Source organism: Bos javanicus, chromosome X (genome assembly GCF_032452875.1).
Source record: "Bos javanicus breed banteng chromosome X, ARS-OSU_banteng_1.0, whole genome shotgun sequence".
NCBI classification, from domain to species: domain Eukaryota; kingdom Metazoa; phylum Chordata; class Mammalia; order Artiodactyla; family Bovidae; genus Bos; species Bos javanicus.
Genome location: NC_083897.1, coordinates 7,545,762 through 7,559,642, shown reverse-complemented (window position 1 = coordinate 7,559,642; position 13,881 = coordinate 7,545,762). Strand labels below are relative to the sequence as shown.

Here is a 13,881-nt window from a genome sequence, read left to right as displayed (position 1 = left end):
ATCCACCCACCCATCTTTCCATCCAACACTACATGCCAGGTACTCTGCTGGACACTGAATATACAGCAGAAAACAAGACAAACATGACTCCTATCTCATAGTACTTAATGACTTAGTAGAAATTCCTTAGATGATAAAGAAAACAATCATGAGTAGATCATTTTGTGACAATTTTTTGAAAGAGGGGGAAAGAATAAGTGAAATTAACTCTCTGGCCTTACTTGAATGTTGTTAAAACTTTTCTTTGAATAATGTTCTCTGAAAAGTTGTATAGAAAGTATTATGAGGGATGCTGTGAATGTGCATCCAGAAGAAAGACAGATAGCAATTGAGACATTATAAGAAAGAACAGGGCTTTCAAATAATGTTAGTTTAGTTTTCCTGAAAATTTTTAGTAATGGTCATTTTTTTTTCTATAGCATTTTATGCCTTTCAAAGCAATTATACCAACCATGTGAGGAAGAGCATATTTTATTTTCCCCATTATGTAGATGAGACAACTGAGGCAGAGATATATTAAATACCCAAGATCCCACAGCTATATGGAATCACAGCTCTACCCACGGCTTTTTCTACTATGCCATATTGAAAAACACCCCAGATTCTAGTATAAGGTCTTATAAACCCCCAAAGACTTATCGGAATGTAAACTATTCAAGAAACCAAAGTGACTAGTACAAAAGAAGGAAAACAAAGTATGACAAGGCCTCTGCTTTAGGCTGTTAAGTAGGTCACCCACTAAAAGGCTATTTTGGTATAAAATTTTAGAGGGCATGGAGTACATATACCAACATCACTGACCTGATTCTTCACTTTCAAGATCTAAGAAAATCAAAGGCAGTTTTTTTTTTTTTTTCTTTTGGGAGGGAGGGGTGGATCATTTGGGTAGCTTAAGAGAATGTTAGTTGCAAAATTTGATTAAGCCAGGCTGGTGCTCTAGATTTTTTTGTGAAGTTGATTCACTAGAGATGATGGTATTCCTAAGAAGGGGACAGCTTTCTATCTCTGGGATGCACCGTCAGTGCTTCCTTTCTTCCTTCCTCATTCCTCTTCTCACCCCTTCCCTCCTTTTCCTTCTCTTTTCTTACCAATTTCTTTCTTTCTTTCTTTTTTTTTTTTTTTAACATTCTCTTCTCATGGGGGCATATCTGACAAATTGTTAATATTTAATTTGCTATAAAACAGCTCTCCCAAGCAATGACTGCTCACTATAATTTCAATCTCTGAAGCTGTTTTGGCCCCTAGGTACCCTGGGATCGAATTAGAATGGAAATGTTTCCCTTACAGTTTTGTTTATGGCAGCATGGGCACTTTGTTATTAACTGGCAAATTGAGACTGCTAAGGAAAATAATAAACTTTCACCACATTTCTATTTGACTCTTTACTCCAAACAGAATATCCATCTGGCTTAGGGTGAAATGTTTCTTCTCATATTTTTCAGTTTTCTATTTAAATATCCAAGATTAACAATGAATATCTTTTGGCCTATCAAATTGTATTTTTTCCCCAGTCTGAGGCTTTTTCATTTTCTTCACATTTTCAAAACCATTATCATTTTTTCTCATATGCCATCTTACTTTTAAAATGGTCTTCAATTATATACACACATATTCTCATTCATTCTCTCTTTCTTGTTCTCTGCCTCAAACCAGAGGGATATTCTGGAAAAATATCCACAGATTCAAACCTAGTGAATGCTGCTTTGACATTTTGCAACTAGGCCCCTGAAACAAAAACTCTACTCTTCTTCCCTGTCTAATCCCTTGACTGTTCCTTGCTGGGAGAAAGGTGTGGAAAGGAAGGGGACTACTCTGAAATTTTCAGCTCTCTAAGAAACAGAGGTATGGAAGGGTGTGTTTATCTGATAAGTAGCATTAAATTGCAGAGACTACCAGATTAATCATGCTATGTACTTTTCAACAGCTTAGATTTTCTTTTATTTCTCTCTCTTTCTGCCACTGGGGAGGAAAAAAGGGTTAGAGAGACTATCAAAACTGTTGGCAAGTTTAGTCTGTTGGCTACTTAATTTATTAGCAGAAATGGGAACTGCCTCAGGTTGATGATTTAACAGGGTGGCTTGGGGTGGAATAAGTCTCAAACCTACCTGTTCCAAAATTGTGTTAATCCTTTCAACCTCGCAGTCAATCAAGTATCGTTTTTCCTGCCTCCTGTCCATTTCTTCAATGATGCGCCTGAATTCTTGGACGTCCTTGATGTTTCCCACAGACCTTGCTGTCACCTGCCAGTTGTTTTGTACTGCTGCTTCCATAATTGCTTGGAGGATGGAAAATCCTAAAAGAAGGGAAAACAGCTATATTGATTATTTTTTCTTTTAAAAATCTTTCTGTAGGTATTAAAGGTTCTAGTGAGCTTTTAGTCACAGTCCATTGGGTTCCCTTGAACCTTATCCCTTGTGGACAGCAGGCTTACTCATAACCTCAGTCTTAACCTTTCAGACAGTTGGCATATCTCTATCCTGTTTGAAAGGAAAGAAGGTTCAACTTGGGGTGCCAGGCTAAGTACTTATCAAGTCTGTACTTGAGCAATCAGTACTATAATCACTGAATTATAGTACCTAATTATTTTTATTGACAGGCTTATCAAAATATCTATAGAATGAATGCCAGTAGCTTCTTTCTTATTTCTGGCCACAATCTGTCCTTTCCTTCATCTTCCACATTAACGATCTTCAGAATTAGAAATAACTTTAGTAGAGATAGAACCTCATTATAATATGGCTGATCCTTACATGGATATGACTCTCCAACAAAGTAAATTATGTCTCCCAAGCAATATAACTCTCAGAAAACATGACAAAAACAGTCTATAACAATGATAGCATACTGTTTCTTTGTTCATAGCATTACAAAAGCATTCAATCATACTAAGTCTTCCTGAGTTCTTCCCCTTTCTCAATTCAATTGATCAAAGATTCTCAGTTCTTTTTTAAGCTAATTTATATCAGACAACTATTAACTACTAACTTTCTGGATCTATGCAGCATGGGAAAGAGAAAAGATTTAATGCTTGAGTTTTGGGTAAACTTTTTAGAATCAGGGTTTGAGAAGCTGGAAAGAACAGTCTGTCTGTATGAGTCACAGAGGAGCACAAGGGTTTCATATGTACTGGTCTTTGAGAGTATTCATATCTCTTAATATTGTATCATATCTATATTTTTGCTTCTGCATGAATCCATAATCTGGGTATAATTTCATCAGGCATAGACATTATTTGATTGGGATACGGTCAAAAGCAGCTCCTTCTGCTCCATTAAATTGTTTTCCATTTATATTAAGGTAATGACTAATGGAAGTGGGTAATGGGGATGATTTGCAAGACCCAAATAATCTGTGACCTAACAATTTGGCTACAGGAGGAGGAGAGAATGGAGGACAATGGTGCTGCTCTTGGAACACATTCCAGGTTCTGTGCCACCTCAGGCTCACCCTGTAGTATAAGCAGGGGTCATCTTCATTGCACCAGAGAAAATGGTATTGACGTTTGGAGAGCGCGCTTCGGGGAGATGGCAGCAGTGACTCAGGCGGTCATGATGACTCTTTTGTGTGCTGGGTATATGCGGGAAGAAGATCACAAATGAGACCCAAGCACTTGGTAATTTCCAAATGAGCAATTTCAGCACAGGAGCTCAAAATTACAGATAGGAGTAAATTACCATTGCTTTAAATGTTAATGCTTACTCTTTTTAAACTAACCACATGTATTCATTGCTCAGATTTACATTTTCGTGTGGCTTTTTGTTGTGCTCTCTGCTTTAGTGGGAGTTGAGGGCACATGCTAGGCCAAGACATGAGATTAAGAAATAAGCATAGGAAAGAAAAGATTAAAGTGTTGGAAAATCTTTATTGAGAAATGTACAATGAAGCCTCATTATTTTGAATCCCACTAATTAAGAATTTTATGAACATTCAGCAAGGACAAGGTTGAATTTTACTTCTGTACTATTTATGAAGAAAGTATTGACTGAATAATACTAGTAATGAAATTACACAGGGCATCTTGCTATATTGAAACTAAACTTTAAAAATATACCCTTTAGCAAAATACAAGTATTTTGTCTGTTGAGTCAAAACCTACATTCTTGTAATCGCTGCTTGCTCATCCTGTTCTACCATTTTGGAACCAAAGAGACAAATTGAACCCCCTTTCCATGTGATAGTCCTTCACATTTTTAAAAACAGCATATGCCTATATCCCATTATCTTTCTTTTTTTTTTTTAAAGCTAAAAATGCCCCAATCCTTCAACAGTTTCATGATAGGTTCCCTCACTGTTCTGTCTCTCTCCTACGGACATTTGTCAATATTTTATTGATCCTGATAATTCATATGTGATTTGACCAATGTGGATTATTGCTTGCTTTGATATGGGCTGTTATTTTAGCACCCTCACATTGCTAATATGCCGGGAGCCGGCGAGAGACATTCTACTCGTGACAAAGGTCATGAGGAAGGAGGCTCAGCATACGCAAAGGCGGGATCGAGCCTCAGGAGTCCCCCCGGATATTCTCGAGCATCTACCCCCCAAAAACCAGAGTCTGCTTACTTTATTGCTTTGTGCTCTCACCTCTGACTTTACTGGGGGCTGTCCCCCACCACCATCTCTCTCTCTCTGTCAAAGAGTTAACTTACAGCTCCAATTCATAAAGTTCCTGGGCAACTAGGAGTGTTTAAATCCGAACCCCTCAGATGGCTCTCTAACTCACCTGACAAGTTTACCCGGACTCTTATAGCTATGCATACGATTGTTTACATTCTCCCAGCCTCGAGAGGCACGGGAAGCTTAAGATATTCAAATAGCTTAGAGCCTCTCAGAGAGTTAGAAACTGTCAGAATAAAACTAGTAAAAGATTTCATTGATGAGCCAATGCTTGCTGCCAAGTTTCCACATCCCCTGAATTGTATCCTTGAATATGTATTAATTTAATAGTTGGTATGTATAAAAAATAAGTAGTGGCCTTGGTGTTAGTAACTTTAGACCCTTAAGGTAATAAATTCTTTCCTTTGTTGTAAACCCATTACACATCCGCCCTATAGGAATGCAATTTTATCTTCGGAAGATGGCGCCAAACCTTAAAAGTAATTACTTTTAGTAAGAGTAAGTAAGAGTAATTACTCTTAGAGAAAATAAGTCTTACGGTTGATAAGTCCTTGTCAAGAGTCATAAAATGTTAATAGGCCTTCTGGCCAGAAGATGATGTAAATCACCTAAACCATTTGTATACGATAAATTTGCAGGAAAGAAACCCTGGTTTTTGATAAGGGTCAAAGACTGCTGACTTTACATCCCCTATTATCCTCTATGTGTAACTTAGGGTATAAAAGCCCCTGTTGAAAATAAAGCTAAGGACCTTGCTCACCAAAGCTTGGTCTCCCCATGTCATTCTTCCTCTTAACTTCCAGCTGAGTCTCCATCTGGAGCATGGATATCCTCTGTGACCATTTATTTGCCTGGGCTTCTAAGACCCACTCGAGAAGGTGTCTAAGGTGGGGCACCTTCTGCTATTCGAGAGGGCGCCTGCGGCCTCCGTGGTCAGAGCTAACCTGGTGTCACGGGTTATGTTGATTTTCCGCGCAAACCAAGCTACTCAGCTTCTTTTCTCCACTGAATTTTCCTACTGAGCTATCCTCATTCTATTATTCTTTATATCTTTGATGAATAAATAAATAAATAGTCGTCTAGGCCATCTCTCCTTCGAATACCCTGGATCAGCTGGGGCTGGACCTCGGCACTAATACTTCTAAATAGCCATATTATTTTGTTAATTAATTTCAAGCTTGAATTCAACTAAAGCATGTCAATTCTCTTCATAAAACCTTTGCTGTATAACAACTCTCCATCCATGCATCAAGACTCATTCCATTCCAACCTACTTTTATCTCCCTTTTAAAAAATTCACCCTATCCAAATCCTCATTTCTCCCCTATTTTCACAGTTGCTCAAATCTGAAAGATGATCTTATCCACTGATGCAGTGCTCTCATTGTTACCTACTCAAGGCAGTTGCACCTGTCTGTCCCTTTTCCTGGCATCTCCTCCTACCTGTAGACCTTTGTGGCTGACTCTCTTTCTCCATGAAGCTTCTGTTACTGAGTACTTATACATTCTCCTGAGATGTGTACATTTAAATCAAGGTAAATCAGTTACAAGCTGTGGATAAACCAATTTGAAGAACTGTACAATAGGCATTTAAAAATTCAAACTAGAACTGGATAAATAAAGCATAGTACATAAACATGGAATACTATGCTACTGTTAAAGAGATAGCTCAATCTCTATATAACAAAAAGAAAAATTACTGCAGTATACTATTCCATAGGGAAAAGCTGCAAAATAGCACTTGGAGTGTAGTTCCATTTCTGTAAAAAAAAATCTGAAGTGTATAGAAAATAATTTGAAGGAATTGGCAGTAATTATCTCGGAGGTGTAGAACTACCAAGAACTTCTCTACTTGCCCTGTCATTTATTTATGTAATGTTTGACTTTTTTACAAGAAGCAGGTATTATTTTCTATAAGTACGAAAACAATAAAGATTTAAATATACAACCCATGCTGTCTGCTCAGAGCATAAGCTCCTGGAAGACATGGATGACAAATGAGTGCTGCTCTATATGCTGCCTGCTGCCACAAATGCAAAGGCACTTAATAAACACTGATTTTATAGATCTTTTTATACTTTTGTTCTCTGAACCATGTGGATGCATCACCTATTCGAAAATTAAATAGAAAAAGCATACTGGTTTCTCAATGAACTTGGATCTGGGGCCTTCTGGGCTATAAGCCTCACTCACATTACTGAGCAAGTCAGAACTGTGGCTTAACTGTAGTATCTTCTCACCACGCAGAGTTTCTTTGTGTCCGCGAGCGTGTGTGGCTGTGTACTCAGCAGCTCTGGGGGAAATGGTCATCTCAGTGCAGTACATGTCAGTGAGCAAGCCACCAAAAAAGAGCACTTTCATTGGTTTTCATACCTAATTTGTTATAGTTTGACTGTTTCCTGTTACAGCTGACCAAAGACAGTAAATGTGAGTTTGAGGGAGGAAAAAAAGAAAAAAGCAAAATTTGACTCTGGAGGCAGGGCAGAAGCAGGCGTCAGTGCTTGTAGGAGGTGAGGTGCATATAACAAAAGCCTTGGCTTTATAAAAATAAGTCTGCTGTTTTAGCAGCTTCAGAATTGTCCTCCACTGTGTGTGAGCTTTAATGTGCTCAACTTTGCAATACTGAAAGCTACTTTTATTTGAGCAGGAAATTCCCTCATCCTGATTCCAAACCACTGCTGCTGTCCAACTTCTGTTTCTTCTTTGGTTTAAAGAATGAGAGCTACCACATAGGTCACTGGCTGAATGATAGACTGCTTGCCATTTGCATTCAACCAAGATAACACAGGCTTCCCTGGTAGCATAGTTGGTAAAGACTCTGCCTGCAATGTAGTGTAGGAGACCCAGGTTCGATCCCTGGGTCGGAAAGATCCTCTGGAGAAGGAAATGGCAACTCACTCCAGTATTCTTTTCTTGCCTGGAGAATTCCATGGACAGAGGGGCCTGGCAGGTTGCAGTCCATGGGGTCACAAAGAGTTGGGCACAACTGAGCGGCTAACACTTTCACACTTTCAAGATAACACAGGGACATGACAATAGAGCACCAAAGTGATTGTGGATGAAGAGTTGGGCCACAGCTACGACCAATCCAATCCTGCTGGAGCGGTTGTCGGGCTACTCTTGCTAAACAAGAGAGTTGTCTCGGTAAAGGCTCTGCCATCCAGATCCCCCTTCAGCCAAAGGACTTACTCCTTCAGACTCTGGGAAAGTCGTTTCCTGAAGAGAGTTGCCTAGCTTCAAGTAATACTTCCTTCCCAGGGAAACCTGCATCCAGTGACTGGTTGTTATGGGAAATCCAGGCATAAACCTTTCACTCCAAATTGTTGTTCAGTCTAAGATGGAGAAGGCAGTGGCACCCCACTCCAGTACTCTTGCCTGGAAAGTCCCATGGACAGAGGAGCCTGGAAGGCTGCAGTCCATGGGGTCGCTGAGGGTCGGACACAACTGAGCAACTTCACTTTCACTTTTCGCTTTCATGCATTGGAGAAGGAAATGGCAACCCACTCCAGTGTTCTTGCCTGGAGAATCCCAGGGAAGGGGGAGCCTGGTGGGCTGCCATCTATGGGGTTGTACAGAGTTGGACACAACTGAAGTGACTTGGCAGCAGCAGCAGCAGCAGCTGCAGTCACTAAGTTGTGTCTGACTCTTTGCAACCCCATTAACTGCAGCATGCCAGGCTCCTTTGTCCTCCACTAACTCCCGGAGCTTGCTCAAACTCATGTCCATCGAGTCGGTGATGCCATCCAACCATCTCATCCTGTGCTGCCACCATTGGTTTTTGCCCTCAATGTTTCTCAGCATCAGGGTCTTTTCCAATGAGTCAGCTCTTCAAACCAGGTGACCAAAGGATTGGAGCTTCAGCTTCAGCATCAGTCCTTCCAATGAATAATTAGGGCTGATTTCCTTTGGGATTGACAGTTTGGATCTTCTTACAGTCCAAGGGACTCTCAAGGGTCTTCTCCAACACCACAGTTTAAAAGCATCAATTCTTTGGCACTCAGCCTTCTTTATGGTCCAATTCTCACACCCATACATGACTACTAGAAAAAACCATAGCTTTGACTAGATGGACTTTGTCAACAAATGATGTTTCTGCTTTTGGATAGACTGTCTAGGTTTGTCATAGCTTTCCTTCCATGGAGCAAGGGTCTTTTAATTTCATGTCTGCAGTCACCATCCACAGTGATTTTGCAGCCCAAGAAAGTAAAATCTGTCACTGCTTCCACTTTTTCCCCTATTTGCCATGAAGTGATGGGACCAGATGCCATGATCTTAGTTCTTTGAATGTTGAGTTTTAAGCCAGCTTTTTCACTCTCCTCTTTCACTTTCATCAAGAGGCTCTTTAGTTCCTCTTTGCTTTTTGCCATTAGGGTGGTGTCATCTGCATATCTGAGGCTATTGATATTTCTCCCAGCAATCTTGATTCCAGCTTGAGCTTTATCTAACCCAGCATTTTGTATGATGTACTCTTCATATAAGTTAAATAAGCAGGGTGACAATATACAGCCTTGACGTATTCCTTTCCCAATTTTGAACCAGTGCATTATTCCATGTCCAGTTCTAACTGTTGCTTCTTGACCTGCATACAGGTTTCTCAGGAGGCAGGTAAGGTGGTATGGTATTCCCATCTAAGAATTTTCCACAGTTTGTTGTGATCCACACAGTCAAAGGCTTTGGTGTAGTCAATGAAGCAGTAGATATTTTCACTCCAAATAGAATAATGGGCCATGCCAACTTCAGGGCTACGTGAAGGATAGGTTGAGGCCTTGTTATGACTACAGCCTATCTTCTTCTGCTCAAAGCTGCTTCCTTCTTTTCCTCCCACAAGTGTTTTTTTTTTTTTTAATTTTGATTTTATTGGAGTATATTTGATTTACAATGTTGTGTTAGTGTCAGGTGTACAGCAAAGTGATTCAGTGAATATATATATATATATATATATATATATATATATATTTACACACACACACACACACACATATATATATATATTCTTTTTTAGATTCTTTTCTCATACAGGTTATCACAGAATAATGAGTAGAGTTCCCTGTGTTATACAGTATGTCTTTGTTGGTTCCCACAAGTGTTTTTAATGAGAGTACTCTGCAGTAAAATTTTGCATGGAAATTTCCATCTCAGAATCTGCTCCTAGGGAATTCAATCTGTGACTGTTAGGTTGACCTCATGACAGGAATGACAGCAGATACAAAAAAAAAAAAAAAAGATTTCGAATCTACGATTGTCAAAATCATTTTCACAAGGGGAGTGAAGGGCAGGATTTTGTTCAATGTACAAAATGAAAAGCTACTCTATGCTGAATAAATTTAGTATTTGATCTGAAAACACAAAAGAGTAAAAAATAAGATACTGACATATGGATGTTGGTAATGAAGACACCCAAGGAAATAGAGCTGGGGATAATTTTCTCCTTTCTGCTTTACATATTTCAGCACGGGCTGGCAACACCTGTTGTTGCTCATGAACCTGTCCCAGGTCTTTCTGAGCCACACCATCTGTACTTCTGACATGGTGTCCAGCAGTCCCCAGATGATGGGGCTGGGGGGCTCTAATATTGACAAATGGGCTCCACACAAGTGCTGACATTTTTAGCATTCTGTGCCTGGTGAGGATTTTCAGGGGATTTCCCATAATGCTCCCAAAGGGACTGCTGACCCCCTAGAAATGTTCTGTGTGTTAGTTGCTCAGTCGTGTCTGACTCTTTGTGACCCCATAGACTGTAACTGGCCAGGCTCCTCTGTTCATGGAATTCTCCAGGCAAGAATACTGCAGTGGGTGCCATTCCTTTCTCCAGGGGATTTTCCAGACCCGGGGATCAAACCTGGCTCTCCTGCATGGCAGGCAGATTCTTTACCATCTGAGCCACCAGGGATCTAGAGAGGAAAATTGATCTTTCCCAGAGGGTGATTCAATATTTGTCCCATTGGACTGTGCTGGAAACTGCCTTTTCAGGTTGAAAAAGACTCAAAATGGCCCATGAAAATTCTTGTGGTTTGCATTTTCCAGTCATAGAATCACACATTACAAGCTAGAAGGACTCTTACAGATGATTTAGAGAAGTCATAGAAAAAATTTAAAGCTCTGGAATTCTTTTTCCAAACGAAAATTTTATGGAAGCCCAACCTATAAGACAGATAGAAGTGGAGCTGCTCTGGTTTGGAGGGGTGGTGTTTAGAGAGAAGAAGTGACTTGCCCAAGATCACGTAGCTAGTATAAAGTCAGAAGCAAGACTAGAACCTAAGTCAGCAGGGCTGGTAGTAGAGTGAAGCCAGAGAAGCAGCTAGGACACAAGGCTTTTTATTTTTGGTTTGTCTTTTTTTTTTTTCAATTGTCTTGAGGTATAATTCACACATAGAAAGTATATATATTTAAGGTATAAAGCTTGATGTTTTGATATACGTTTACGATGTGGAGTGATCAGCACAGTCAAGCTAATGAATACATCTGTCATCTGATTTAGTTACCATTTTAGTTATTTTGTGTGTGTGGTGAGATCACTTAATATTTACCCTCAGCAAATGCCAAGTGTACAATACAGTCTTGCTTACTGTAGTCACCAGAAGTATTATTAACTGTAGTTAAGGTACACCACCATGTACCTTAGATCTCCAGAACTTATTCACCTTGCATAACTGACCAACATCTCCTCATTCCCCCACCCCCTAAAAAGCCACTTTCTTAGAGTTGTCCAAATGTATTCTCGCTTGCCTCACCCTAGTCTTGGCCCTAGAAGCAAGTGCCTTCACTTCCAATTTAGTGCTCTTTCAAGTACGTTATGCTGCCAAGCCTACTCAATAGGTCTTGTTTATGGATGCCCTTGGCAATGTTATAAAGTGGACAGAGCCCTTCCATCTTCTTGATGTCACACAAGATCCTGATGTTCCCTGTCTATCCAGTAGCCAAACTGGACCTATTACCACCACTCCTGGCCTTTTCTTTCCCCCTTCCCCATAACAAAACACATTTGTCCTATGTCCCTGTCCCTCAGCATTCTGTCCTTTTCTAGGTGCCAGCATAAAAATGGCTAATGGAGTAATGTGTTACCCTTCCAACTAACACAGGTGCCTTTTAGCAGTGGCCTTAACACAGGTGAGTTTGGAAGCAAAGGAAAAGAGGATGTTGAGCATTATTTTGGGATCTGCCCATCTCCTGGGGTCATGCAGATAATGAATATGGAAGTTGGTGATGTGGGAGCTGTAATCTCTAGGTTACGGAATTTAACAAATGAACAGCTGGTACCTTGTGGGTATCTCAGAGACCAGTAGTGTAAAAAGATCCTCTGAAGGTCAGTTTTAATCCTGCCTATCTTGCTCAACTGAATTCAGCTTAAGAAAGCATCACTTTATTTTTGTGTGTCTTCACTTACCTCTGGGTTTCTCAACTCTGGTTGTGCATTATCATCACGTTGAAAGCGAAAGTGTGAGTTACTCAGTCTTGTCTGACTCTTTGCACACCCTGGACTGTAGCCCACCAGGCTCCTCTGTCCATGGAATTCTCCAAGCAAGAGTACTGCAGTGGGTTCCCATTTCCTTCTCCAGGGGACCTTCCCGACCCAGGGATCAAACCCAGGTCTCCTGCATTGCAGGCAGATTTTTTTTTTTTTTACTGTCTGAGCCACCAAGGAAGCCCCTGTAATCACCTTGGAAACTTTAAAATATTGATGTCCAAGGTTTACTCTGGACGAATTAAATCAGAATCACTGGAAGTGATTTCCAGCTTTGTTTTATTTTAAACTTCTTGGGTACTTCTCATGTACAACCGGAGTTGAGAACAACTGACCTGTTGTAATGGCTACCCAATACAAATGAGGTTTATGGAAGCAGGACTCTTTTCTTAGGTGTCTTTCATGACTGGCAATAAAGTTCTTGTTAAGAAAAGCATGATCCAAGAAGGGCTAATCATCATCATTTTAGTTGCTAAGTCATGTCTCATTCTTTTGAGACTCCATGGACTATAGCCCTCCAGACTCCTCTGTCCATGGGATTTCCCAAGCAAAAATACTGGAGTGGGTTGCCATTTTCTTCTCCAGGGGATCTTCCCGGCCCAGGGATTGAACCCACATCTCCTGCATTGCAGGTGGATTCTTTACCACTGAGCCACCCCAGAAGCCCATATATATATGCTGCTAAGTTGCTTCAGTCATGTCTGACTCTGTGTGACCCCATAGACGGCAGCCCACCAGGCTCCTCTGTCCCTGGGATTCTCCAGGCAAGAACACTGGAGTGGGTTGCCATTAAGGCATGAAAATGAAAAGTGAAAGGGAAGTTGCTCAGTCGTGTCCGACTCTTCACGACCCCATGGACTGCAGCCTACCAGGCTCCTCCGTCCATGGGATTTTCCAGGCAAGAGTACTGGAGTGGGGTGCCATTGCCTTCTCATATATATATAAAATCCAGAATTAAGCAGACAAAGGCACAGAGGCTGAGGGAAGGGTTGTAAATTGCTTTTTCTTGTGGTAGATGAGGAACCTGGGAACATTGTGTCATTGTGTGGGAAGTAGACTCTAATGGACTCAAAGCACTTTACAAATGTCTTTTTTCTTCTGAGGTAGCATCTGTGTTTTTCTAAGTACAAAATTAACACATGCTTAATTTGGACATTTGAGAAGACACAAAGATGAAAAAAATAAAAGTATGGGTGACTCTACAGCTCAGAGATAACCACTGTTAGCATTGGTGTATTTCTTTCCATGTGCTTAAATATAAATATTCTGTAGAATTTTTATTTTAGTAAAATGGATTGAACAATTGTGTCCTATCTTTTAAAAAATGTAACATATCATGGGTATTTTCTTATGTTATTAAATGTTTCAAATCATAACTTTAATGTCTATACAATATTCCATCCATTAAACATACTGTAATTTATTTAACCATTCCCCAACATGAAGACTTCAGCTATTTCTAATCTCTACCTATTGTGAATAATGCTGTGATGAAAACACTCATACAGCATCTCTAATTATTAATATTTCCGTAGGAGAAATGTCTAGAGGAAGGGATGTCAGGCCAAACATTTGTGAACACGTTGAATGCTTTAGGTACATATTGCCTATTTGCCCTCCAGAAAGGTCATATCGTTTTCTTTTCCCATCAGCAGAATATGAGAGTACTTATCTCTCTGCCTGCTGCCTAGCATTGAATAATATATTTGCCCATTTGATAGGGGAATATAAGAAAGTTCTTTTCTGCTAGCGTTTCATTTATTGTTAGCAAAGTTAGTGATTTTTCACTTTTTGTGTCCATGT

General features: G+C 40.1%; 1 protein-coding gene across 6 annotated transcripts in view; it reads right to left on the bottom strand.

The window, feature by feature from the left end:
• The window catches only part of GRIA3 (glutamate ionotropic receptor AMPA type subunit 3), a 308,559-nt gene that overhangs the window by 153,026 nt on the left and 141,652 nt on the right, over nucleotides 1-13,881 (bottom strand). For all 6 annotated transcript variants that reach the window (XM_061409407.1, XM_061409408.1, XM_061409406.1 and 3 more), the window contains one exon: nucleotides 2,106-2,293. In XM_061409407.1, coding sequence (XP_061265391.1) covers nucleotides 2,106-2,293 — 188 coding nt within the window. The remainder of the gene's footprint in view (nucleotides 1-2,105; nucleotides 2,294-13,881) is intronic.